General features: G+C 46.4%; 1 protein-coding gene across 4 annotated transcripts in view; it reads right to left on the minus strand.

Moving 5' to 3' along the window:
* Positions 1 to 24,522, minus strand: part of LOC146856280 (uncharacterized) — a 127,907-nt gene that overhangs the window by 56,233 nt on the left and 47,152 nt on the right. For 3 of the 4 annotated variants that reach the window (XM_085654377.1, XM_085654374.1, XM_085654375.1), the window contains exons 5-7: positions 23,748 to 23,861; positions 4,314 to 4,427; positions 3,114 to 3,224 (exon numbers count right to left, since the gene is read on the minus strand). In XM_085654377.1, coding sequence (XP_085510503.1) covers positions 3,114 to 3,224; positions 4,314 to 4,427; positions 23,748 to 23,861 — 339 coding nt within the window. The remainder of the gene's footprint in view (positions 1 to 3,113; positions 3,225 to 4,313; positions 4,428 to 23,747; positions 23,862 to 24,522) is intronic. The other variant, XM_085654376.1, reaches the window with a different exon arrangement.

Genomic DNA, 24,522 nt, shown 5'->3' on the forward strand with positions numbered 1-24,522 from the left:
AAAGTTTTAGGAGAATTTATCCTAGAAACTAGAGAATTAACTGTAGAATCAGTATTTAGAAATAATCTCACTTGTAGTTTGAAGAGGGAAGAAAAGACTTTTCTAGATATGGTAGAAGAAATGAGAATAAAAATGAAAAAGTAGATACCTGAGAGAAAAGAAGAAAAAAACAGTCTTGGATGTTGAAAAACATTTGAAAGGAGAAACTAGTCCAGCTATGGCTTTAGATTGGCCTCAGAAAGGGAAATTGTGTATTAGAAGAAATCAAACTGTGTATGATAATTATTTCATAGGTGCGAGTGACTGCCATGATACTTATAGAATCATGGGTGGATGGGGATTTAAAGGAGGAAATGATCCGGTATTCCCTGGATTATATTTTATCTGCGGGATCAAAGCTTATTATCGATTACCTGACCATTGGTATGGCACATGTTACCTAGGCCTGGTTTTCCCAAAGATATTTCATGTGGGAAGGGGAAAAGATGGTGCACATGAGATAGGTAGACAAGTAACACGTAGAAGGAGAGAGAGTTGGGCAGAAATTGTAGGGAATATTTTTGGAGCACTGATATCAGCCATTGGACTATCTCTGAGTGCACACAAAATTAGAAAATTGTCTACAGTAGTGGATCGCTTATCAACAAGCACTGCTGGAGGATTTTTATTGGTAAATACAGAGATGGTTGCTATGCGAGCCATGGTGATGCAAAATCGACTTGCCCTTGATATTATTTTGGCCAAAGAGGGTGGAGTCTGTGGAATGCTGAAGGTTCAACATCGTTGTACTTATATTCCTGACGAAAGTCAAGATTTGAAGACATATATAAAGAATATAACTGATTTGCACGAGGAGATTGTTCCACTGGAGGTTGAAAGTGTTTAAGAGAAGATTGGAAAAGGGTTCTCTACTATTAAGAACTTTTTACTAAAATTAGGTAGTACATTTATTGCTAAGAGTTTAATTCCAGTAACATGTGTGATATTTTTAGTATTAATTCTGAGATTAGGATGTTTATGTGGTAAGAGAAGAAAATTACAAAATCATATAAAAAGAAAAGCTGCTAAGAAAAGAGAGAAAGAAAGGAGAGAGAAATGGAAGATATAGAGTTAGAAGAATGGAAAGAGAATGTGTATATAAAGACAAGAGAGGATGAAACAGGGGAAACTATCATGTGACCTAACAAAACTTAAGAGAACTGAATTCATTTCTATTATACATTTTATAAAACTTTAAGGGAATTTGTGGTGATATTAAAAATCACCAAAGGGGGGATTGATGGAGCAGGTAAAGCAAAATGTTGTATACCTCCTCTATTTTGCAAGAAAATACTAATTACTTAATCTAGTTATATTATAATTTGAATTAACTGGGTGGTGTGTTATACTAACCAACATTTTGCATTTTTTTTGGTAAACACAAATTACACGCGGGACTCATTGTTATTTGCATGGCAGAATAACCCTAATAACTAATTGTGGTACGCCTATTAACAGTAGTACGTGTGGTGATAGGATATTGTATGATTTATGGTGCTTTGGTGACGTTTGCGTTCCCGTTTGGACCGAATGGTGAGTTTTATTACTTTAAATGTCGCTATAAGCTAGGAAAATACTAATACATAAAGGGATTAGTGAGGGTTTAACATTAGAATCTTCATTTCTGTGTATTAATTACTCTTTTGTGTTTGTTTTGCTTAAGTTGGCATTTGGGCCTACCAAACAATGACATTCAAAATGGAGTTCAGAAGTGGCCACCGTTTCGTGAGCACGATGTCTACTGCGCAGACTCGGATGGCTCCGTAGATCTCCAAGCACCCTCAAGTCAGAGCACAGTGTTCCTGGTCAAGGATAGGAACATGGAGGACTGCCAAACTTCAGTTAGTAAAAATCAACGCAGGTAACAATGAGCTTCCACAACCAGGAAACAACAATGTTGCATGGTTATGTCATGAACCGAGAAAGTGACCCAGCACTTCTTTGAGAACCAAAGTCTCTGGGAAAGTCGGACAATGTTAAAATTTTCTTCAAATGGACCAATCAGACTTTATTATTGCCAAAGAAATGTTTCATGTTATCCAGAATTTTATTATAAAAAGGGTAGTAGAATAGGGAGGAGTTATCGCACACCCCTACCGACCCCACAGGCGATGACAGATTAGCTAGATGCTTGCATGATTCCTGGTCCTTTGGAGATCTTTGGGACGTGCTGAGCAAATAACTTTCCCGAACCTTGAGTCTTGGCCTGCTTTTATTGAGACAGTTGAGCAGAGAATTCGGTTTATGCAGAGCCAATTGAATTAGGAAAGACCCCAATAGCAAGAATAGGTAAATATAAAATGTCATGCGATTTGTGTTGTTTGACTAAATTTCTAATTTGACTGACCGAAATGCTAATTATATATTTGCAAACAAGATTTAGATAAATAATAATTTGATTAACAGAAATTATGAGTTTGTGATTCTTCCATTAGGAGATTAGAGGATTCTGAAGCTTGAATGTGTTTTAACTGGTTCTAAATCACCATCAACCAGTCCAACTAATTGGTCCGTCGACCAAGTGGTGGAGTGCCTTGATGTTAAGGTTGGGATCCTATAGGTGGTGATGCAAATATGTATATTCTGTAATATAACTTTTCTTCCCTATAGATAATAAGGTACCCCACATGTCCAGTGCATCATTTCTCTTGTGTGCAGACCTATGAGAGAAACGTATGAGTGTTGGTGTTATGGGCCCCACCAATGAATGCGTGTGTGAATGAGTTAGTGTGACGACGGGTCTGTGACGCAGGGAGGATCTGTAAATTTCGCCCCCCTTTTCCCGCGCTGGATCACCTGCACGTGTGCAAAGAACTTATCCTGCAATACAATGAATTAAATTAATTGACTGATAGAAATAATCCCCAGAATTCAAACCTTCAAGCACCACATTTTATAAATTGACTATGAATATTTTACTAAGTAAATAAGTCCCAAATTAGGCAGTCTAGAAGGGGTGCAGGGAAGACTAAGTATTTATAGTCCATCTACCAAACGCACCAATGGCGAAATGAGTTGCTCATGCTGTATCTACTATTTCTAAAATTCTAATCAGGTATGCAGAGAAGACTTACTTGTACCTATGATGCTTTTTCTTCTATCAGAATAGAGCTGCTCTGTATTGTAGGTCTCTCTCTCACTTTTAATGCTGAAGAAAGCAACAGCTGGACCAGAAGCCACGCTCACTGTTAAAAACAAGATGCAATGAAATTAGAAGTGACTGAGTGATACTACCAAAACATGTTTACATATACTTTTCAATTAAAATTGCTCTATGGACACTCTTCCTCCAAAGGGTTACCCAATACCTATATCTGCCATGTCACTTCATATTATGTGCATTTACATTTACATTTGACTAACTACAGTTTGTTCACCAAGTAGTGCTTTCGGAATCTGGGCCCCTTTCATTTTCTGGGTACTCAATAACCTACGCTAAAGTGATCTGTTGACACTGCATTGAGAAAATTGTAATATAGGAGATACCTCTGCTCAGACCAAGACTGTTCCTCTATGGGTGCAGCATCAACAATGCAAAAGTGGTAAGAAGTGGACAGTAGTATGAATTCTTCTACTCTGCCAACTTTTAATTGAGAGTACATAATATATCACACTCATAAACAAGTTTAATGTGTCAATCCAGAGCTGCATGCACAACTGAGATTGAAAGATTCAAATCTGTCAGCCTTCCATTAATTAAATTCTGATTGGCTGACTATGACCGTGGTGTGTGATCATATTACTTGTTTTTTTATAGCACTACAAAACAGGAGCATGTCAGTAGCTGGGAACAAGTGATATGTAAAGAACAAAGCACATGCATCAACAAGGCAAAAGAGAAAGACACTTATCACAAACACTGCACATATCTCAAAATCCCTACTCAGGATAACAGCATGCATACCTTGCTGAAAATTACATTTTATCAGCCGCGGACCATGCAGGTAAGAGTCGTTGTGACAGGTTGTGGGGAGGAGATTTTGACAGACGACGAGGGAAAATTATTTATTTAATTTTCCCTCATGGCTGTCTGTCGATTTCCCCCCTCCCCCAACCCGGCTCCACCGCTCTTACCTGCACAGGCCGCAGCTGCATTTTATGTATAATCATGATACCTCTCACCCCCACTCCCTGTTTGTATACAAACATCTAGATTTGATTATCTCAATGTATCATTTAGTCCTTATTTTAAGATGTTAAGTTAATCACAACTGCAAAGGGAAGTGTTCTCTGCAGTGCAGTAACATTGCAGACGGGTAGCACTTTAACTTTACCTAAGTTAGGGTGACTGTTGCTTTCTTGTTTTACTGCACAGTAATGATCTGCCATGCTTGAGGCCAGCTGTTCCTCCATTCTTACGACGCTGTCAGTATTGGCAAATTGATCACCTTTTAAACAGAAAAAATATCCCGATTCACATAAATGGTATTCATGATTCGGAAGATCAATGCTTTTCCTGAAAATCTGGGTTTTAATAGGGGTCTGAGGCTCTAAAACAACAACAGCAAGCAAGAACAAATACAATAATTGACTTTTGCAGTGTAATTATTCAAACAGGCTAGATGCCTCTTGAGTTAGGAAAGAGCACTGAAATCAGTCAAACAAACCTGTCTGCGTGGATCAAGAAGTGAATCCATACGAAAATGTAAACTATCACCGAGAGTCAAACTAGGAGCAGACCTGGAAATATGAATCTGGTCACACCATACTGTGTGTGTCACACCTGCAACTGAATGGACCACAAGATCAATTGGTTTAAATTCAAGCTACTTTGCCCACAATGGTGGGGCCGCAATGCATCTTAAAAACAATGTAGTCAGTCGGTCAATGGCGAACAGAATTCAAACACAAATTTTATAGAAACGACCAGTCTAGACCAGTGAATCTTAACCTGTGGTCCATGGACATCTGGTGGTTTGCCACACCTTATCAGGTGGTCCACAACTGTTTAGAAATGTAAATAATATTAGCCAATTAATAAATTATATACACAAAGATGCAAAACGTAAAACTGAATATTTTTAAAATGCTCTATAACTGTGAATGTATTTAAAACTAGAGGCTAAAAATTTGGTTGGTATCATTAACTTAATTCATGGCAGCAACACAATTAAAGAAAACAGTAGTATGGACGATTGGTGGCCTCAATTGAAGAACTAGTATTCACTGACAAATAGAAAATGTGCATTAAGATAAATAAAGGCAAAGTGATATGCTAGAGTCTGGCATATCACCTTGTCTTTTAGAAATAAAAACAAATTGGAAAAGCTCCAACTTTCCAATGCATATTTTTTGTTTGTGAAATAAGGAAAATTTTTCATAATTTGTTTATTTGTTTGATGTATACTAGTTTCTGTAGTCGTATGATTTTTTAGAGGTTCAGACTGTAGAAATTGCTTAGGACGGGCCCCAGGGTTCCCATAGTGAATTAGTGGGAATCTGTTAAAGTCTAAGGCAGTGGCTAAGCAAAGATTCTTACAATTTTCCTCTCGAGTACAAACCAAAAATAACAATTTCTGAGAATGTTGGCTGACGTTTGAGAGTCAGACGAATAAAAGTGGCTCCAGAAGGTAGTGCTCCATTACAGCAGTTTTCAGATTGATCTCGCACATTTTCAGTTGGCAGCAAAAGTTTGGGAAAATAGCATAGAAGTACATTGTGCGAGATATGTCAAGAGACAGGTTTGAATATTTTCAGCAACAATTTAGGCCTGCATGACCCAGGACACAATAAACTCAACCAGAACATTTATATCTGAAGGCAAAACTGCATCCATTATAGCCTACAACAGGTGATGACAACTGCCCTAAAAATTAGATTTTCATGGATACTGGAAAATAAACCAATCTGGTCTAAAAATACACATACAAAAGAGATAGAGGTTAGTCTATCACCTCAAAATACCTTGATAAACTTTCTATTGCGGACGTGTCCAATCAGGAGCGGCCCGTGGAAAGAACTCTTCACCTGAGGTGAGGGAGCTGAGGCGGAGTGCTTGCTCTCCCCCAGAGCCTGACGGCAACGCGCCGGCTCAGGAGAGGTCAGAACAAACGGGAAGCTGTCCCGGGTCCCTACAGTCGGGCGGCGTCCTGATATTGTGGCTGTGCTCGATCTCAGCCTAATTTGTGCCCGCACGGGCGGGGGAAGCCCCCTGACGGCCCTGTAATGCAGCCCCGCGGTAAGATCACTGGTGCATGGACCATAGGAAACCCATGGCAGCACCCGCGAGAGACCGGTGATTAACGAGGGAGCTGCAACTGAAGAAGTGGTGAGCCGTCCAGTGAGGCAGAGACAGTGATCACAGTGCAGACCCGAGGTATGAGAGACTGGGTGAGAGCCCCTGTACCAGTCCCTGGGTCAGTGGCTGTATGAGACCATAGGTTGCAGGATAATCTTGAAGGTCCCTGAAACCCCTGCCCCCTTCTTTACCGTAAAGGCAGCAAAAAACTAAATGTGTTTTGATTCTACAACTACTGCCCTGTCCTTCTGAGACGACATTGATTAGCGAAATAAATCATGCAAATTAGACTTTAGAGTTGCCCCGCCTGTCCTACTAATGGCGGCTGTTTCTCCTTCTGCCGTTTATCACTCGACATCACAAGCTCCCCCTAAAGACATGCGGACCCTGGCTCTGCTCATCATGCCGATCCTCTGCTTAGTTTGCACACCCTTTCATCCGGATTATAGAAAATTGTGGGGATCCTCTGAATTCGTACATCAAGGACTCATCCCCCCTGCCTGACCTCAAGATGGTCACCTCAGTCATTGACTCCGTGAACTCTCCATCGACAGCTGAGACCCAGCCATTTTGACTAATGCCCGGTGGAGCTACCTCGCGAGCTAAAAGGGAGATGGGCTTTGGACTCCCTCCTTGGCCATCACCTACCCAGCCGGTCCTTGGGCAAACTCTCCTGCGTCTCTTCTGACCTTATCTCCCTCCTCCCCCTTCACCCTACCCGCTACTGCTCTACTCTTCTCTTCTTTCCAGCTATTGATCCCTGCCCTCACCAGCCCTTACTCATAGTTCCCACCCTGTTTATCCACTGGACTTTCTTATGTGAACTTTTCCCTCGTCAGTTGAGACCTAGCTATTTGACTGATGCCTGATGGAGCTACCTTGTTTAGCTAAAGGGGAGACGGCCTGTGGATTCCCTCCTCGGACGCCACCTACCCAGTCGGTCTTTGGGCAGACTTCCCTTCGTCTCTCCTGTCGTCTTTTCCCTCATCCTCCCCTCTCACACTTCCCCCTTTACCCCTCCTCCCTACTTCTCTCACCTTTCTTTCCTCTTTCAAGGTGTTGCTTATTTTTGACGTAATGTGTAATTGTTATCATTTTCTGTAACATTGTGTAACCGAATGTAAAGCGCTCTGATACCTACGGGTCTAGCCAGCGCTATATAAAACTCGTTAAATAAATAAATAAAATAAATAAATATATAATTCTAATAAAAACTGAAAAACATTTGATGTGAAGTAACCAAGCAAGGGATACCATCTCAGTTTTTAATAGCTCGGGAACAGACTAATCACAGGGCCATTAAGTGTCAGTGTTGGAATGTCACTACCCTGAATTTCCGAAGTTCCACTGAAGACTCTTCCTATTAGACACCAAACACTTGGTGTGAACATGCCTTTTAATACTTACTTCTAAACCCCAGCTCACACCACAGTAGACAGGCTTGATACTTCCCTAGTCACACTTAGGGCCGTTTACAATCAGCCCAATATTTGGTTTGTGACCTTTGGGCCAGAATTTCAGATTCCGGCCAGTATCCATGCCCCAGCCTGCAGGCATTACTAGTTATTGATCCTGGAATGGGAAATAAAATGCAGACCTGGGAATGACATGCCCAACTGGTAATACCATTTGTGCTGGCTGGTAGGTTTGACCTAAAAAAGTGAATAAAGGTCTGCAACATTTTCAGAGTAATCATGGACATACTGCACTTTCCTCAAATACCCTCTTCTGCTGCATAACCAAATACCCTCTTCTGCTGTATAACCCGAAGAATTTTATCAAAAAAGGATCAAAATTTACTAAACAAAAAAAAAGCCTAACATGGGACAGAGCACTGTTTAACTCGTCGCTTTTCAGTTGCTTAGTTCTTGGAACTTTCATCTGCATTGTCCACATTTGATGGACAGGGCAAACACTTTTGCCTGAAGCATGACTATTGTATTGACATTTTTAAAAGTAATTCAAGTAGATGGAAAATGATTGTTTATTGTCATGAAAATGTTTTGCTTCATTATTTGTGCAAATTCAACACTGACAATGCTCTCAAAGCAGCAATTTTTATTCAAGTTGGCATTCAGAGTACAGAAACATCTCCTTAAATTTTACTTCTCTTTAGTAAGGTGTGATGTCTTGATTCCAAAGTGCCTCCTCGCGAGACACTTACACCACTGATGTCATGTAAAATACAGTTCACTTAAGCTATTTCCTAAAGAAAGCAGTGCTTCTAAAGGTCCACATTGTAGACACAGATTAAAATCAAAACTGAAGACCAGTTCTAATACATAACTGGGATACAACATAAGAAATAAGAAAAACACTTTAATTAGATAAAGTCTGCACATTTAGTTTGCACATTAACCCATTGTAGATTCATATGCTGTGCAACGTTCTGCTATCTAGTGGTTGAGTCTGTAATGTTCCCTCGAAATAAATACAGATTTATTGTTGGGCATCATCCATAGGTGTTGGCAGAATGACTCAGTAGGACATCAACCAAAGTGAAAATACGCTGCTTTTGACGAACGCTTGGCATAAAACGTACAGTTACCATATCACCATAAGTCATATGAACTTGATGTCCATTTTTCATTCCCAAAAGAAAATTTTAATTTAAAATCAAAAACAAAAAAAACCTGGAATGCTTCAGGATGGCAGACCATGGAGAACAAAAACTGACTCCTTAGTCAAAAAGAACACTAACATCACAAACAAGTCATTAAGGTGAGGCAAAACATTTTAAGTACATCTAAACATGATTGAGCACAAAAATTGGCATGTGAGCTATAATCCCCTAAACCCCAAAAAGAGACAGGACTACAGCATGGTTCTAAAAGCCTTCTAAATGCTTCAACACTGAAAAACATAACCAGCCCCCAACACCAAAAGAGCATCTCTGCATCCAAAGAAAAAGAAATTCGATGAAGAACTGCGCTCTCAAAAAAAAGTCTCACAAAATAAAACAAGAGACATATACAAAAGGTAGAAACTCCATCAAAAAAGGAGAAGAGCAGGCAAGTCACACCCACGCGAGGAAGAGCAGAATGAGGATCCATACTGAGGAAGGGATTACTTGAGTTCACCTAAAAAACAAGAGTATATTTTACAATAAATTTGTGGAGATAAGGGAAATAAATGAGAAAAAGATTCACCACTGGAGGACGTACAGATATCCTTACAGGCCTTCCCCGCGTGATGATTATGAAGATTATCAAGCAGTTTTTAAAAGCTCTGCCGACATGTAAGTTCTAACTAGGGGAGGAGTAAGAAGAATCATACTTCCTTAGAAACACTCAATCCTGTGCAGATGAAAAGCACATTTCTGCCAAAGCTGCCCAGCATGGTACAAAAACACGATGAGGTTTTAAAAACCCAGCAACCAGAGCAGTACCTAAGACAGAGTTTAAGTACAAACCATTGCCTTAGGACCCAATATATAATAAAAATAATATGTGGAAATAGACTCACTTGTAGTAATCGTGGTTGCAAAGCCATTACAAAATGTACTTTTACAGGGTCACCAGAGGACAAAATGAGTGAGAGGATAAATGCAGTATGTAAAAAGATAGAGCACACCGTTGCTACACAAGGACACTTTGCAATTTATCACACTACTGGGTAGATAAGGTCAATAGCAGTTAGAGGAGAGTTAATTAATCTCAGAGTCAGAGAGTCAGAGGAGTAATTGAGGAGCTTTAACGCATGATTGACATCGTCTCTTGACTCAGTAGACATAACAAGCAGACACTTATGTAGAGGGTCTATACTACGGAACAAATGCTGCTTGGTTTCAAACTTCAAGTCTTAGGCCTTAATTTCAGGCTAATTTATTTGAAGCACCCTTCATAGGGTAGCATCCATTCTATTCCCTGTACAAAATGAAAATAGCTAATGATAAAGCTACAACTATGAAACAGTTTCAGGCAAGAATCTTCTAGACAAAGATGGGGTTATCTGGTTGTTTACAACAGGAATATTTTTATCCTAACAAAATTCCACCTGCCTCTCACAGAAACCTTTGCCACACCCACCTCACCAACCAGTACACCCTAGAACTTCTTAACAGCATCCTGCTCAACGACGGATCTCTCTACATACACGCCGCCAAAATCTGCCACACCATCACCACCCTCACCCCAGATAAAATCTTCAACACAGAGACTTGGCTCAACCCCTCTTCCACCTCAGATATCGCCCAATGGCTACAAGATGATACACCGGGACCGCACCAACAAACATCGTCCTCAAGGAGACACTCTACTGCACTGCCACCGAAGATGATATCATACCCATTATGGAACACCTCAACTTCCAGCTCCAAACTGACAGCAGAATGACCTTCGGAGGCACCCTCGTCTACAGACCCCCAGGACCACTCCCCAGCTTCTGTGACGTCATTTCCCGAATTCATCGTCCCCCTAGAAATTGACTCCAAACAATAGAACTTCCTTAGCAACCCCAACTTCCACCTCGGTGACACCAAAGATGCTAATTCCACCAACCTACTGGAAAGCATGAGTAATCCAACCTAACAACACTTCAAAATGAGTGTAAGAAAGTGCACTCGGCTCTGGTCATTTCACTCAGGCAGGGCACAACTCGCCAAACGCCGACACGCTTGGTGAATCATCACCAGGTATCAGTCAGCCACCACAGCATCATATTTCCCTACACATACGCTGTTTAGTGGTAGATGTGATTTATGGCCCTTAGGCTAGCGGAGTGGCCTTTTCTTAAACAACTAGCCAATTAGCGTTGCCCAAGCGAGAATACAACCTGCAGGGGCTGTGGAACCAGCAAGGAATCATTTGAACACGTAGTATGCCTTTACCCAGCTCTGCTGAACAAACGCAGAACCAGCCCACGAAGAGAATGAAACAAACTGGATGTTCGGGCTTGTCGGCAGGCCATCATTGCCTCTTTAAATCCAGATAACACAGTTTTGAATATCTAGTTCACCAGGTTTGTACTTTAGTCAATATGTTCAGTAGGCATGTATTTCTCTACAAAACACTAAAGTATTTTGTTTAAAAATAAACTTTTTAAACTGTTTTAACACATTCAGGAATATTTATTCAGCAGTTATTTTTAAGTTGAATGATGTTTCTTTAATAATTATTCTCGGGTGCACAACATTCTGGAGTATTTCTTCTTTTTTTTGTTTTCGTGGGGCACAAGGTCACGTGATAACAATCATGTGACTAATCCTATTAATATCCTACACACTTGTGGATGCTTGAATGGAGCATGCATGCATGGGCAGAAATGTTTGTTTCATTACACCGGTGAAGGTATGTCGAATTTAGAACTTGTTCACATTGAGGGGTTGTTTTGTTTTTTCGTGGTTGCACTGTTTAGAGGATTCAGGGGTGTCTTTGCTTGTCTTTCAAGGGTAAATGTCACATTTATATAGGAGAGAATGTGCAGGACATTATTTGAATTGTGCTCATAAACTCGGTCATAACACTTGAGTTTGCGAGGTTGTCAGAGAGAGAGAGAGCACGCATTCAGAGCACGGAGCACATGGTTTGCATTTTGGGGTGCATAAAAGGTCACTACATAAAATACATTGCTTTGATTTGGGTTAATGCTGACAAAACGTGGTACTGATTTGTTGATTCATGATTATTGTAGTTCCCCTGAGGAAAGGCAGTTCAGTGCCCAAAATGAATTGGGATTGTTATCTCCACGTTGAATTATGAGGAAACATGTACCTCTAAGTGTCTTGGAGCAAAGCTGTAGTGGCACTCCTTGAACTTAAGTGAAGATTAAAGTGAAAAAACTTTTTAGATTACTTTGGATCACATTTGGAATAAAAATGGATGAAAAATAGAAAAACACTGTCTGAACGTTACTGGATGGTTCACACATACTTTTTGATGTCCATTCTGGGTTGGGGAACCTGATGAGGTTTCCGTAGTACCATTGATATATAAACACGCATAGAAGGAGCGCACTCCTGGGTGGCACGCTATAAACTTGCCTTGAGTGTAACCTGAAGAATATCGAATGTTGGAGTGCATGCTACCTCTTTTTGATGTGAAGGTTTTAAATAACCAAAAACAATAAATTAATACTACTGTAAATAAATACTGGAAAGCATGAGCAACATCGGCCTCACCCAGCTAGTCACCAACCCCACACACTGAGCAGGACACACGCTGGACCCGATCTTAACCACCAGAGACAGAGGTAAGTACAGTCATGCCACCAAATTCACTTGGATTGACCACTCTATCGTTCACTTCACCATTGAAGGATCCCCTGGCACCATCACCAAGCCCCCCTGCTCCGCTCACCACAGCTGGAACAAAGTGACTGAGACTCAAAGGTCCGATGTACTTAACGCCACCCGGACGGACGCCGCAACCAACCTGGAACAAGCCATCCAGAACTTCTCTGCCTGGATCACCAGCTGGGTCAACAGAGTTGCTCCCACTAAACCAGCCAAGACCAGCAGAGCCACCAAGCAAGCCAGCTGCTACACACCATAACTCACGCCCCTTAAATGCAACTGCAAACAACTAGAAAGATGGTGGCGCACCAGCAGAGACCCCAAAGACCGATCCACCTTCAAGTCAGCCTTCAACAAATGCCACCAATGCATCAATAACACTAAAACACACGCCATATGTAGGAAAGTACCCCGTTTTGACACAGTCCCCCCCCCCCCACTTTTTTGCCTGGTAAATTATGTAATTTTGACTGAAAGAGCACTGGGTTGTGCTAACCAGGTCCCCAGTGCCAGAGCTCTTTCCCAAAACTGGGCAATTGTTCCCCAATTAGCTAAACCTTTAGCACCTTCTGCAAATTACCCAGGTCCTGAGGTACTAAAGAGGGTCCTTAAGGGCAGCAGCACAAAGTGTGCCACTCTAAAGGCCCCATCACCAAGCACATGCACATTTGCCATTGCAGGCTGCGTGCCTTGGTGAAGACAAAAGTGAAAATACGACATGTCACACATCCCTGTGTGCCATATCCCTGACACAACATGCAATATTTGTAAGTCACCCCTACAGAACGCCTGACAGCCATAAGGCAGGGTGCTGAATATTACATGTGAGGGGATACCTGCATGAGCAAATATGCCCCTGTGCTGGTCAGTCCTATTACTGCCAGTACAAGAGACTAGGGAAGCCATTTTAAAACATGTGCCGGACACTGGTGAAAACAAGTTCCCCAGCTACATGATGGTTTCACTGAAAATTGGAATCTTTGGTATCAAACATCTCTTATTGGTAAACCCACAATGATTCCAGAGATGGATTTACCAACACATGCAGCCAAAGGGCACCTTAGAGGTGTCCCCTGAAACTTACCAGCCTCTGGTGTACTTGCTGACTGGTTTCAGCAAGCCTGCCACCTAAGGCACTGTTCTGACCTCCAAGGGTGAGAGCTTATTCATCTCAGGAGACCCATAACAAAAGCCTGTCCTGGGAGAGGGTGTAACACCCCCTGCCACAGGATGACCAAAAGATTAGCCTCCCTAGGTCTGCAAGCTTCAAAGATCTGCTACCTTTGGAATGTAAATCTGGCCCCCTCACAATATTGAGGTCGACATGATTTTTCAGAAGGAGCCATCTTGCGATGGCATACTTAGGAATTCTATGACAAGGTTATGCCCACTTCCCACTGGAAGTGTTCACATGGGGGCGTAGTGACTCAAGGGTCAACAGCCCATTAGCTACTACCCTACACTCCCCTAACACCCCAAATTCAGCATTTAGTGGAGCCTCTTGCACCAGAGAAGCAGATCCTGATGACCTAAGAGGAGGGACGACACCGTAAAGCAACAAAAGCAGAAAAGAAGCAACTGATCTGGTACTAACCCTGCCGGCCGGTCTGCATTCCTTGTTGAAAAACTGTGTCAGTTGACTCATCCTGCAGCTGTTGACTCCAGAAACTTGGGAGGACTGTTTGCCTTCGATAAAGACTCAAGATCTCCCGTGAATAGAGGACCTGTTCTCCTGCATCCTACAGAGTCTCTGAAGCAAAGACTCTGAGGCCTCTGGAACCGCCAAAACCGGACACCTGAAGCCACCACTGCACCCACTGCCTTCGGCTCGAGTTGAAGTGTGCCAACGGTGTCAAGAATGTCCCCCAGCCCTCCAGAGCTCGAGTCCATCATGGTTTCACCCCTCATGGACTCCCCAATGCTGCTTGCAGCTGTGTACACAGACCCCCTCGACCGCGACTGCTCCGAGTAAGAATACCCAATGCCCAAATTCACCTCTGCATCCGTTGTCCATGGGCATTGGAGAAGAGGACCCCAGGTGCCCCTATGTCCCCGAGCATTGCAGGACTTGAATCCCTCCAAGTTAGTTCAACCTGAGGGGCCTTCCAGCCAGAGGCTGCAACCTCTTTTTGCAGTGCCTGATCTCCATAGAAAATCAGTAGACCTTGGACCTAGCTGCTCTTGTGCCGCTGGTGGTGTACTGTTGGTGCTGCCTTGGACCTTGCCCACCACTCACCTTAACTCCTGGAGATTGGTCTTGTAAGTCGCTGTACTAAACCTGTTTGCAGAACTTGTTCTTCCTTCCTAAGGAAAACATTGCAGACTCAAAAATTGCACTGTGTCCCCTATTTGAACTTAAAAGAATTTATATGTAAAAACGTACTTACCTGAACAATTTTTTTCTGATACCAAAACATATCTAAAAGGTACTTGCCATATTCAGAAATTGGTGGGGATCTCCTTCTCGAGTCGTGTGTGTCATGTGTTGATAATTGCGTGTATTTGAAAATGTCTTGCACTCCTCGGTGTTAAGCCTAAGGATGTTCGACCATACCACTCCCTAACAAAGCACCTTGGGATTGCCATTGCAAGCCCCTGTCCACTAATAAGGGAAACACCTGGACTCTTTACATGGCATAAGAGATTTCTGATATATCACATAAAGAGACAGCTTCCTACACCATAGAAGACCACATCGAAGCAAGCACCAACCACAACAAGGAATTGTTCAGCATCATTAGAGAATTCTCCTGCCATTCTACCACAGAGAACGTGACCCCCCCCCTTCCTTGGAGCTCTGTGACACACTTGTGAATACTTCCACAACTAGATATCCACCATCTACAGTCACTTTGAACCCCAACCCACAAACCTCTACAACCTCCTCATTTCATCGGATGCCACCCACCTTCTCACTGCATGGGAACAGCTCACCACACAGAACACCACAGCCATCATTAACTCCATCTACTTGGGAGCAGACATGACCCTGCCCACACAGCCTCTTCAACCTCAGAGCAAAGAAATTAGCGTGACACTCACCTCTAGCCTCAACGCATCCATCACCATGGCTGCCTTCCCCGATGAATGGATGGAAACATGCAGAAGTCAGGTTGCTCCTCAAGAAACCCTCTTCCGACCCCAGAGAACTGAAGAACTAATGCCCCAGCTCACTGCTCCCTTTTCCTGCCAGGGTCCATGAGAAGGCCATCAAACACCAGCTCGCCGAACACCTGGCTTCCGCGCCAACCACAGCACTGAGCCCACCTTGCTCACCGCCACCAAAGCATCAGAACCCTCCTCAAGAGGGGGCAAACAGTGGCTCTGATCTCCTCGACCTCTCTGCAGTGTTTAATACCATATCCCACTACACCCTCATCAAGAGGCTTCACCACATCCAGGAAGACGCCTTAGGATGGATCGCATCCTTCCTCACAGGACGCACCCAGAAAATCCGGCTCCCACCCTTCACCTTAGAGCCCATCAGCATCATCTACAGCGTCCCGCTAGGTTCATCCCTCAGCCCGACCCTGTTCAACACCTATATGACACCTCTGGCCGACATTGTCAGAACCCATGGCTTCCACATCATATCTACGCAGACGACACCCAACACATCCACTCCCTCACCGAAGATACTCCCACCCTTATAACCAACTTCTACAATGCCATGGCCAATGTCACCTATTGGAATAAGACCAACTGCCTGACGCTCAACAGGGACAAGGCGGAACTGCTCATTTTTGCAAACAATGCCTCACAATGGGACAAACACCTCGTGGCCCACGAAACCTGGACCCAAACTCTCGCTGAATCACCACACCCGCAACTTTATCCTGGACAGCAAACCCACCATGGAACACCAGATCAACATGGTCTCATCTGCCAGCTTCCACACACTCTACATGCTCTGAAAGATCTTCAGATGGATCCGTGCCAGCACCAGTAAAACTGTCACTCATGCCCTGGCCACCAGCCACCTGGACTACGGAAATGCACTCTACTCTTGAATCACTAACAAAATTCTGAAGAGACTCCAGATAATACAGAACTCAGCGACCAGACTCATTCTCGAACTCCCCGAGTGGACCTATATCAACCCGTCTCAGGAACCTCCACTGGCTCCCCATCCAGAAAAGATGCCAATTCAAGATACTGAAAAACGCCTACAAAGTCCTCTATGACCAGGGACCAGCATAAAGGACCAGCATACATCAACCACCACCTGAACTTCAGCTGACCTTCATGACACCTGTGCTATGCCTCTCGCACCCTCGCATACATTACCCGCATCGGCCGAAGCCACAGTTGAGGGCCGTCCCTTCTCCTACCTCTCCGCCAAACCCTGGATCGACCTCCCCCCTCACCTTTGAACATCACCATCTCTCACAAAAGGCCTATATCCGCAGCGGCACCACTCCGGGCTGAAGGTGGAGGTGAGGAGTGCGGCGGCCCTGAGCACTCGGGCCCAGCGGATCACCGTGACCCGCGTGATAGGTCTGCAGGAGGGGCCGCGATCGGCGGCGGCAAGACAGATGAGCCGGTGAGGCCTGCCCTGGGGGTGTGGCGTGAACGGTCCCGCAACCCATCGCCCAGCCTTTGAGGGACCCCGATTGTGGCTCCCGCCCGGTGGATGGCGGAGACAGAGGTGACAAGCGATCAACGGGAGGAGCAGTGATACAGCCGGTGATCATACCACGCAGGGGGAGCCGGCCGGAGGGGCGGCGACGGGACGCTGCCCGGGCTGAGAGGAGGTGACAACGAGGAGCCGGGGGTCCTTGCCGGCGTCCGGGCTGGGACACGTCCTTGGCGGAGCGGCAGACTACGGTCACCATGCGCCCGAAGGTGGGGAAGCCCACGCAAACCAACAAGCTGGATAAATACGCGGTGTCCACCGGCCCGGCGCTTTCTGGGGTAACGGTGGACGCCAATATGAAGAAGGCGGAGCCCTCCCTGACTTCCATCATGGCCGCTATACAGACGCTGGGCACTAACCTCGAGACCAAAATGGACAAGATTTCGATCGAGGTCAACCTGCTGCGCACGGACCTCGGCAAGACCACGGAGAGGTCAAAAGCCAACGAGACGGACATTAAGGCCCTGCAGGCCTCAGAGAAACGGCTTGAGGGCCGCATCAATGAGCTCGTCCTCCAGCACCGCCAAATGGCCCTGCGGCTCGAGGACCAGGAGGGGAGGGCGCGACGGAGCAACATCCGCGTCGTAGGTGTGCCGGAGGGGATGGAGGGGTGCAGCGTGGAGCTCTTTCTCGAGGACCTCATTCTCCACCACTTGAAGCCCGGAAGGCTCTCGGAGCTCTTCACCGTCGAGCGCGCTCACCGGGCCCCGATCCCTAAACCCAGACCGGGGGCCCCGCCTAGGACATTTATCGCCAAGATCCTGAATTACCGGGACGCCATCCTTCAGGAGGCCAGGCAGCAGGGGGATCTTCAGCACAAAGGGGCCACCATCAGATTCTTCCCTGATTTCACGCTCCGGGTTCAGCAGGAGCGCCGCTCGTTCCTGGGTGTCAAGGCGGCGCTCAGGGACCGCGGTATTAAGTATATGATGTTCTTCCCCGCCAAATTGAAAATCACCGCGGAGGGCAAGTCGTACTTCTTCACCTCGCCGGCGGCGGTCCAGGAGTGGCTCGATACAGCGACGACGGAGGAGCGCAGGAGGTGCAATCGTGAACGCCCGCTGCGGGTGGCGGCGGCGTCCACCGGCTCGCTTGGACGGCGGAGTGGGGAGAGCAGAGCAGAGCCAGGGGTCGTGGCGGTCCAGATTGAACAGCCCCCGATGGGACTCTCCCCCGGACACGGCGAAGCACTGAACATTCCGCCCACGGCTCAGGCCGCACCGAACAGTAATGTATATGGCCTGAACTGGGGTCCCGTTAGCCGTGGCTGGGCTATGGGGCGGGCGTGGGTGCCCCTTCCCTTAATGACTTCGAGATGGTCCCCTGATTGCCTCGCACACTTGAAGGAACATAGTTTGGGGTAGCACAGAGGTGGCGGCGGCTGGAGTTGGAGCCGGCCTCAGATCTCCCTAACAGAGTTTTTCCGGGGGAGGGTGGTTACTCTCTCCGGGATGGGTTGGGCGACAGGCGCTCTGCTAATTGGGGCAGTGGGTAGTTTAAAACCTGTGGAACAGGGGGCAGGGTGGGGGGGTTTGTTTGGGGGGCTGTTACAGAGGATGTTGTAGAGTTGTTACGACTGACGGGTGTGGGTCCACTTGAACTGGCCCTACTTGTGATATGCATAGCTGTGGGTTGTTGGGGGGGTGGGTGGGAGGGGGGGGGACGTTGGTTGGTTGGTATGGTCACACACTGATGGTCGGCATGGGGTGGCGGGCAGCGCCGGTTCTCGGAGACGGGCGGGGTTCTACAGTAAGGACTATGGCTAGTTGTGGAGGGGACAGCCTTAGGGTCCTCAGCTGGAATGTCAATGGGCTGGGGGATGGGCTCAAACGTACCATAGTCCTGCAGTTTATTAAACGCCACCTTCCGGATGTAGTGTTCCTGCAGGAAACGCATTTGATGGGGAATACATGCCAGGCCCTCAATAGATGGGGATATACCCTAGCGGTGCACTCCGGCTTCACCTCTGGTTCTAGGGGAGTGGGGATCCTGTTTCGCCGTTCCCTGCCCCTCCACATCGACCGCACGGAGATAGACCCACTGGGCCGATTTGCGGGCCTGTCGGGGAGATGGGCGGGTCGCCGTGTTAACTTCATTTCTACATATATCCCCCCCAGACTTCAGACTCAGTCGTACGTAGACTTGGGTAGACTCTTGCTCTCCGTCCCTGACGGAAAGTTGTTCATCTGGGGTGACTTTAATGCTGTGGCCTCCGGAACCCTAGACAGGCATCCACCCAGGGAAACGCCCTCGGGGCAAAGGTGGCTGACGGATTTCCTCGAAGCTTTCGGGCTCACGGACGCCTGGCGGCTGATGCACCCCGCGAGTAGGCACTTCACCTTCCACTCTGGTCCGCATCGCTCTTTCTCCCGTCTGGACTACGTCTTAACTTCCATGCAGCCGGACATGACCATCCGGGAGGCCTCCCTCCTTGCGCGTGGCATTTCTGATCACTCGCCGGTATACATACAGGTCGCGCTAGGGGGTGGCCGGGAGGGATGCATTTTTCCCATACCCGCTTGGCGTCTCAGGAGTGAGGACATGCGGAAAAAGCTGTCTAGCTCCATTGAGCGCTACTTCGAGCTCAACGTCAGATCGACGAGCTCCTCGGTTGCCCTGTGGGAGGCTTTCAAGGCGGTGCTACGGGGGGAGGCCCTTTCGGCCATCGCCGGCTGCCGTAAGGAACGAGAGGCGCAGGTCGCCTCGGTTGAGGCGGACCTAGGAGCACTTGAAGAGGCCGCCTGTGAGGATACGGAGCCGGGGGTGCAACATCGGCTGCGCCTTAAAACCGCAGAGTATAGAGAGCTGGTCACGCACGCTGCCCAAACTGCCATTCAGCACAAGGTGGCAGGATATATGACCAGGGAGACAAGGCAGGCAAACTTATCGCCTGGCTAGAAAAAAAACAGCGGGCCACGACAGTGGTGCCGGAGGTCAGGACGCCGTCGGGAGACGCGGTAACGGAGCCCGGAGAGATTGTTGCGGAATTCGCGAAGCACTTCCGGCGGGTATACAGCAGGGGGTCGGACCGCCCAGAGGAGGACTCTGACGACTTGCTGGCAGATATTCGCATGCCCTGCTTGTCGGAGGCCGAACGGGATGCCCTGGAGGCCCCCCTCGCCGCGACCGAATTGGAGCATGCGATTGTGGACCTTCGCCCGGGGAAAGCTCTAGGCCCCAATGGTCTGCCTATCGAGCTCTACAAGTTGAAGCCTGACGTTTTTGGTGTGCATCTCCTCCGTATGTTCGAGGAGAACGCAGCGGTGGGGAGACTGCCGCGCGATCAGCGCCTGACCACTATAGTGGCCATACCAAAAGAAGGGAAACCAAGAGATGCCTGCTCCTCGTATAGGCTGATCTCTCTGCTGAACGCAGAGCTGAAAATACTTGCTAAGACTCTTGCTAACAGGCTCCACTCAGTCCTCCCCACGCTGGTCCATCCAGACCAATCCGGCTTCATGCCCAATCGTAACACGGCGCTAAACATCCGGCGCCTGCACGGTGTATTGGGAAGGTGCCACACGATTTGGGAAGACGCAGTGGTGGTGTCGCTTGACGCCACCATGGCATTCGACACCCTCGAATGGCCTTCATGATGGCGGTACTCCGCAAAATGGTCTTTGGCCCGCGCTTTATGGCTTGGGTCCGCCTCCTGTATTCGGAGCCCTTGGCCCAGGTGGTGGTCAACGGCAAGGTGTCTGAGGTGTTTGCTCTGGAGAGGGGCACCAGACAGGGATGCCCGCTCTCCCCTCTCCTGTTTGCGCTCTCTCTTGAGCCGCTGGCGTCGTGGATCCGGCAGGACAGCTGCCTCACGGGGCTGCGGTGGACGGACGGCTGGGAGGACAAAATATCGCTTTATGCCGACGATATCCTCCTTTACCTCTCCCAACCACGGAGATCTATACTGGCGGCGATGGATATCTTTGTCAGTTTTGGGAAGAACTCCGGGTTTTGCATCAACTGGGCTAAATCCGTCCTCTATGTCCTCCATGGCGGCCCTCCCAGGCTTCCTGACAGCTGTCCGCTTGCTGTGGCGGAGGAGGGCTTTAGATACCTCTGAGTGTTTGTCACGCTGGATAAGAATCTCCGGTTTGAAAAGAATCTCCTGCCACCGCTGCAGCGGCTCCAGCGTGACTCAACCTCGTGGCAGCGGCTGCCGTTGTCACTGCTGGGCCGCGCGGCCCTCTTTAAAATGATGGCACTCCCTAGATTTCTGTATGCTCTCCAAAACCATCCCGATTTGGTGCCTGCCTCCTACTTTGCGGCGGTGGAGGCGGCGCAGCGGACCCTCCTGTGGTCGGGTGCACCTAGAATAGCGTTGCGAAAACTCACGCCGGGGTGGTACGACGGGGGGGATAGCCCTCCCAGATATCCGCAAGTACTATTGGGGCGCTCACCTCTCGGCGATCAATCAAGGGACGTACTGTGACGGGAATGACCCGGGTTACGGGATGGATAGGTGGTTGCTCCCGGGGGGGAATTATGAGGTTGCGCTGTACTCCAGACCAGGCAGGCTTCACCTCACGGGGCCGACGAAGCACTCGGTGCAAATATGGCACGCCGCGCACCGTACATTGGGCTGGTCCAACACGTTGACCCTGGCCACACCCCTGTGGGCATCGGAGAGATTGGGTAGCCTGCGACACATAAAAGGGTTCCGTAGCTGGGATCTCATCGGGATCTCCCAGGTGAAGGACCTGTGGGGGCCCGAGGGGATCAGATCCTTCGCTTACCTACAGGAAACATATGACATGGCGCCTATGGAATATTTTAGATACCTGCAGATTCGACACTCCCTCCAAGCTAATATTCCCCGGGGACTCGACCCCCGCAGGCCTCCCTGCTTGAGGACAGGCTGCTGGATGGGCACATGCCGGAGCATGCCATTTCGCTCACATACAAAAAACTGATCAACAACCCCCCTGATCCCCTCGACTCCCTGAAAGAGAAGTGGGTGGCAGATGGACTTGAGATTGACGACGAGGAGTGGGTCACCGCTCTGGCGTCTCCAAGGGAGGTAGCGATATCGGCTAGACTCCGACTGGTGCAGCTTAAAATATTGCACAAAGTGTATGTCTCTTGCACCAGGCTACAGGAGATAGGGAGGCGGGGGGGGAGGGACTGTGCCGGCGGGGGTGTGGGGAGAGTGGCTCTTTCTTCCATATCTTGTGGGAATGCCCAGGGGTGTAGCGGTACTGGAGGCAAGTGGTGTCCTGCATGAGTGAGGTATGGGAGACTGACCGTCGCACAGAGGCTAAGAGGTGTTTGCTTAACATTTGGGAACCCACGGACTTGTCCCAACGAGGGAGATTTTGGGTCACGCTTGGGCAAATGGTCGCAAAAAGAAACATAGCCCGACTGTGGGGTGCATCGACTCTGCCGAAACTGGTGGACTGGCAAGAAGATATGGACTGGTGTATGCTGCAGGAGAAGGCGGTATATACGGCACGAGGGTGCCCCAGAAAGTGGGGGGAGGTGTGGTCGCTCTGGAACACCTATAGAGGGGATATAGTTGAGCCTCCGCAGGCTTGCCTGTCTGGCCTGGAGATCGCGGACGAAACCTAGGCTGTTGTTCGACCTCAAGTATTATAAGTCTAGTCTTGATGCTGTCTCTGTATGTTGCCGGTGCTGTGGCGCCCCTGATCTTAGGATGAAACGATCTGTCTTGTGTGACCTTGTTATGTTTTTAAAAAAACAATAAACAGATTTTCAAAAAAAAAAAAAAAAGATTAGGGAAAAAGAACCCCAAAATGGTGGTCATGTAATGTGACATTGCATGTCAACAGTCAAAGTCATAATGAATCATTTTAGTACCACTAAAGGCTGACGAACCATAGATAAAAAGGTGTTTTGACAACAAATTACAGACTCAAACAGTAGATGTCAGAATAATGCTCAGTGTGTGAATCTGAAGAGTTTCAAACACTAAAGCTATTGCTAAAGGTCCTATCAAGGGCAATATCGCATATTTATACAAACTATTTCAGTCTTGGAATTAGAAGGAAAGTGTTAATATAATAGTGTTCCGGGACTTCTGTGTAAGGAGAAATCATCATTTGCATGTGAATAAAATAATAGCCTAACACTGCAACAAAATATGGCACAAAATGTGCTTTGTCTTAATTTTAATCAACTCAAACAGAAAATGTGGTCCTCGGCTGCATACTTTTATTGGCTCTGCATAAAGTGACATTTGAATGTTCTCCGTTTGTTAGAAAAAATTAATCATGAAATGAGGTGATGTACAGCATGCAGAGACGATTTAATCTGAAACTGAGTAACAGTAGCAAATTCAAAGCGAGAAAAGTAAACTCAAAAGAGATTAATTTAAAATGACAGCAACAAAAAGAAGATCTTGATGTTGTGAGCAAATATCAAAAGGAATCTCTAGAAGTTTATGTAGTCATCATAGTAGGGATACCAGCAGTGGGAGGATACACAGAATAATGATAACTTATAATGGTACTGCTCCAAGAAGTCCACACCAAATTACAGAAGGTGCGTACTGTGGTTAGTCTATTAGAAATAGACGGCTATTTTTAACAGAGGTTTTAACCTTTTTAAACTGAATGATACGATTTTTCCAACCACTTCTTCCTCACCTGTGCATGGACCATCATGCCTTCCCTTGTGATGGGTGTCTTGTGAATTTTTCAAATACTCCTTGTCAATTCTTGTTTTCTTGATTAGCACATCAGAATCTTCATTCACATCTCCTATCAAAAGAGAACAAAAAGATCATTAATACTTTCATGTGAAAAGATGCATACGCAAACATGATGTTTATATTTAGCACCTCATAAGTGTGAAGTTAAGTTGTGCATGTGAAATTCTCTACCCTCCAAAGCAGTAGTGAACACTTGGGGATCAGAGGGAGCTGATCACTCAATCTAATGAGCCATCTGGAGCTACACACAAAAACAATAAGTTAATAACTATTTGTTCAAATGTGCTTTCCTAATAAAAAGACGAGTGGAAAGGGGTAGTGTACGGGACTTTAATAAATCTGAGATAGTGAACTTTGGACTGAATTGTACATGGGAGTGCATTATGGCAAGAACTCAAGTTACAAAAAAATGTGTGTTAAGACTGAACCCATAAAGGCAGACAGCAACGTATTCATGATGTGTGATGATAATTAGAAAATTTACAAAATATAGACAGGCGCAGCACATCTATTTAAGAAGCAGAGGGACAGTATGATATTTATTGCTTGGACACATATACAAAAGAAGAGAGCTAGCTATCACTTGTGGAAATCACTTATGATCAGATCACCGAAACGGACACTTGCAGTACCCAATGCACTCTCTACCAATAAATTAGTAATTATTCAGCAAAAGAGAAGCTATGTTTAAGAGTTTTGCAGCCATTCTC

Source organism: Triturus cristatus, chromosome 4_1 (genome assembly GCF_964204655.1).
Source record: "Triturus cristatus chromosome 4_1, aTriCri1.1, whole genome shotgun sequence".
NCBI lineage: Eukaryota > Metazoa > Chordata > Amphibia > Caudata > Salamandridae > Triturus > Triturus cristatus.